This window comes from Sipha flava, unplaced genomic scaffold, assembly GCF_003268045.1.
Source record: "Sipha flava isolate LNK unplaced genomic scaffold, YSA_version1 61267_pilon_pilon, whole genome shotgun sequence".
Taxonomy (NCBI): Eukaryota; Metazoa; Arthropoda; class Insecta; order Hemiptera; family Aphididae; genus Sipha; species Sipha flava.
The window spans coordinates 547-4,063 of NW_020273591.1; the positions used below are offsets into that span (position 1 = coordinate 547).

General features: G+C 28.3%; 1 protein-coding gene across 1 annotated transcript; it reads right to left on the minus strand.

Moving 5' to 3' along the window:
- Nucleotides 1-281: 281 nt before the first annotated feature.
- LOC112691410 (zinc finger BED domain-containing protein 4-like) lies at nucleotides 282-3,047 on the minus strand (the record flags this gene model as incomplete). The annotated part of the gene is made up of 5 exons (XM_025565661.1): nucleotides 282-1,210; nucleotides 1,402-1,770; nucleotides 1,839-2,156; nucleotides 2,496-2,631; nucleotides 2,845-3,047. Coding segments are annotated over 5 exons (1,955 nt in total), but the record flags the coding sequence as incomplete, so codon positions are not given.
- Between the last annotated feature and the right edge of the window lie 470 nt (nucleotides 3,048-3,517).

Genomic DNA, 3,517 nt, shown 5'->3' on the forward strand with positions numbered 1-3,517 from the left:
ATGTTTATGAATTTCATTATTGTCAATCCAATATCAATACATAGCTGTACTTATAGTAAAATATGCAACGTAAACACTTGTAATGTATATACATATGTAAATGATAAAAAAAAAATTAGCCTTTATATTTATCAATCCTTGATAATAACTGAACAATAAAATAACATAAATTAAAATAGTATCTTTCGAATGTAGTACATATATAAATAATAGTTTATATAAAAAACCCTTAAAATTTGTTTAAAAAAAAACTCTTAATAACTAATATAGGAACTTTGAGATCAATACAATTCTAAAAAAGGCCAATATTTGTTGTCCAACGACTGTAAAAATAATAATTTTGTAAGTGTTCCTCCAGAAAGTCGATTTCTTGACTTAGTAACTGTAGCTCCGGCCTTACTGAAAAGTCTTTCTGTTGGAACCGAAGTTGCCGGTATTACTAAATATTTCATTGCTATCTTGTAGACTCTCGGAAAAGATATTTTTGTTTCTTCCCAATGTTTTAGAGGATCATCATCAATATTTATTACAGGCTTATTTAAATATGCCCGCAATTCATTTATTGAAGTAGTATTTACCATTTTTTTATCATTGTTAGTACAACAAAGATTCCTGTGAAGTCCCCATAAATCATATTTTACTTCGCTTGAATTTTTTTCCTCATCATTAGTTATAATGTTGGAACATGTATATCTTGGATCGTCTGAGTTTTCCAATTCCATGATATTTACAATGAGAGTTTGTGTTTTTGAGTTAATTAATGGGTCCCTTAGATGTAAGTCCTTGAATCTTGGATCTAAAATGGTGCAGATAGCTAATATCGAGTTCTGATCATAAATACTACATCTATAATTTAACTCTTCAAGTAGCTTCTGTTTTAATTTTTTTGCCATTAATATTTCTGGTTTTTGTTTTTCCAGTTCATTTTTTGTACAGGAGATGAGTGGTAATACTTTACTTGACATCACAGACTTTTCCACTGATAATTCTTTAGTAAGCACTTCCATTGGTCCTAACAATGAGCAAATGTCTTTGAGATGTCTTAATTCAGTAGCCGTTATCATATCCGGTGCATCATCCTCTGGAAAATTCATTAAAACATATGATATGTTGTTTGCCAACCTCAAAAACCTTTCCAACATATAAAAGCCACTGTTCCACCTTGTCTTAACGTCCAAAATAAGTTTTAAACATAAGCCATCTTTAATATCTGAAAATCAGAAATTTGTTTTAATTCTTCAGTAAACATGTTTTTCAAGTTATTCATATATTCACAATTTAATACTATCTAATGTATTATAATAGAAATAAACAAATACTAGTTATGTGTACATTATATTAGAAAGTTGTTTTAATTAACTACACATTAAATTTATATAGTTTTGAGTTTATTTTAATTACTTAGACTTTGTTGGTAATTCCTTAGGGCATCACTTGCTTTTGATTTCCTTTTAAAAAATTTAACAATTTCTCGCACTTTGTTAATTATTTGAGGAATACCACCGGTCTTGATATGTGTAACAGTATCAATTTCCTGTGTTTTGTCAATCGCTTTTTCCACTACCAAATTAACCATGTGCGCCAGGCATGATATCTGTCTATCAGAGCCAAAGTTATCAATTACAGTTTTTTTTATATTTGCAGCACTATCACTGACAACAGCTACAACTTTTTCATTTGTTACATTCCAGTCTAGTAAAGTTTTAACCAATATTTCTCCCAAATACTTGGATGTATGACCTTCAAAAAGTTGTACTGTGCCAATTGTAACTGAAAAAAATATTGATACAAATTACTGTTTTACTTTATTAAACCAGTTTACAAGATAACAATTATACCTGATTCTAGCTGTGCTGAATTAATAAAATGTATTGTTATGCCAAGATAGCTTTTCATACTCATCGTTTCCGTCCACGCATCCGTAGTTACAGCTACATACGTTACTTTAGAAATTGTTTCCCGAACTTTAGTGGATGTCACGTTAAATGTTTCGTTGATACGTCGAACAATAGTATCATGATTGGGTGGATTATACAATGGACATAGTGTTTTTAGCATATGTCTAAATCCTTCACTTTCAATGGTATTAAATGATACATTTTGCTTGCAAAAATAATAAACGATACTGTTCGTTATTTTTGATTCTTGTTTCCCACCTATAAAAATATATATAATATTATGAACATAGTATAGGTATTTCTATTTTGCTATGTTTATTATTATATTATAATTTTTATTTTTGATTACACTTTAAATAATTCAAATGTAACACAATGTAATAAAAGATTGGATTGAATTTTTTGAGAAAAAACTTTCCTTTAATTTTCATATACTATGCCCTTTAATTTGGTGCACTAACAATATCACTCAAAATCATATAGTCTAACTACTCAACAACTGTCCAGAATAACATTCTAAGATATTTATCATTTAAATAAATTATTATTATTATTAAATTAATTATGATTTTAGGATAAGAATTGTAATAAATTTACCTTTAATAGACTTTATATTTGATATCATATTTGGAAGAGTAAGTTGTTGAGTTTTTGTAACTGAAATTGACTTTGTTTTATTTTGGTCATCTTGTACTGGAAGTACCAATGTACTGGAACTGCACTCATCAAGATCCTGTCAGAATATTATTTTAATTTATTTAGCAATTAGGTTATTAGATTAGGTAGATTAGTAGGTACTTATGAGTACTCTACTAGTATAAGATAATTAATTTAAAAAATATGGCCAATGTGGTTGGCCCTACCCCTGGCTACGCCACTGATGTACATATTGACTGATATTTTTACATAATTTTATATAAATTCTTATATGTTTGGTTATACTTACATGCTCCAAAGATACTGGGTCGTCAATTAGAGACGGATCATTAAGTGGTACTATTAGAGATTGAATTTTCTGTTTTTTGTTTTGCGTTTGATCATCTCGAGGTTCTCTTAAATGATTTTCGTAATGTTTTCTAAGATTACCCACTCCTCCGTTGGGTGTCTTGTAATTATTACCACAGATGTTGCATTTATAATTAAATTGATCTTTTTTTTGTAAAAAATTTCAGTAGCACAGTTTTAGATGCCATTATTTAGAGTATCAAAGTATTTAAAGTATTTAAGTATCAAATGTTAAATAACAAATAAATAATAATTATAAAATATACTGCGGACTATCTGCGGTCTAGTATTCTATATTAGTGTACTGTGGCACCGACGCACTGTACACTTATTACAATTTACAAATATGAAATATGACTAACAAACCAACACCGGCAACACAGACGATAAAAAATAAAACAACAAACGTGTTTTCATACCACAATATTCATTAGGTTATTTTATATTCTGCGTCTGATAATAGTTAAAAATAGACTGTAAATTGTTTGTAATACTAATAACACTATAACGACATAACGTCTATAACAGTAATAACTAATAAGTAATAACCTTTCGGAAGAACTGTTAAATGTAATAATGTATTAATGTTTAATTTTGCCCTTTAAGTTATGTAG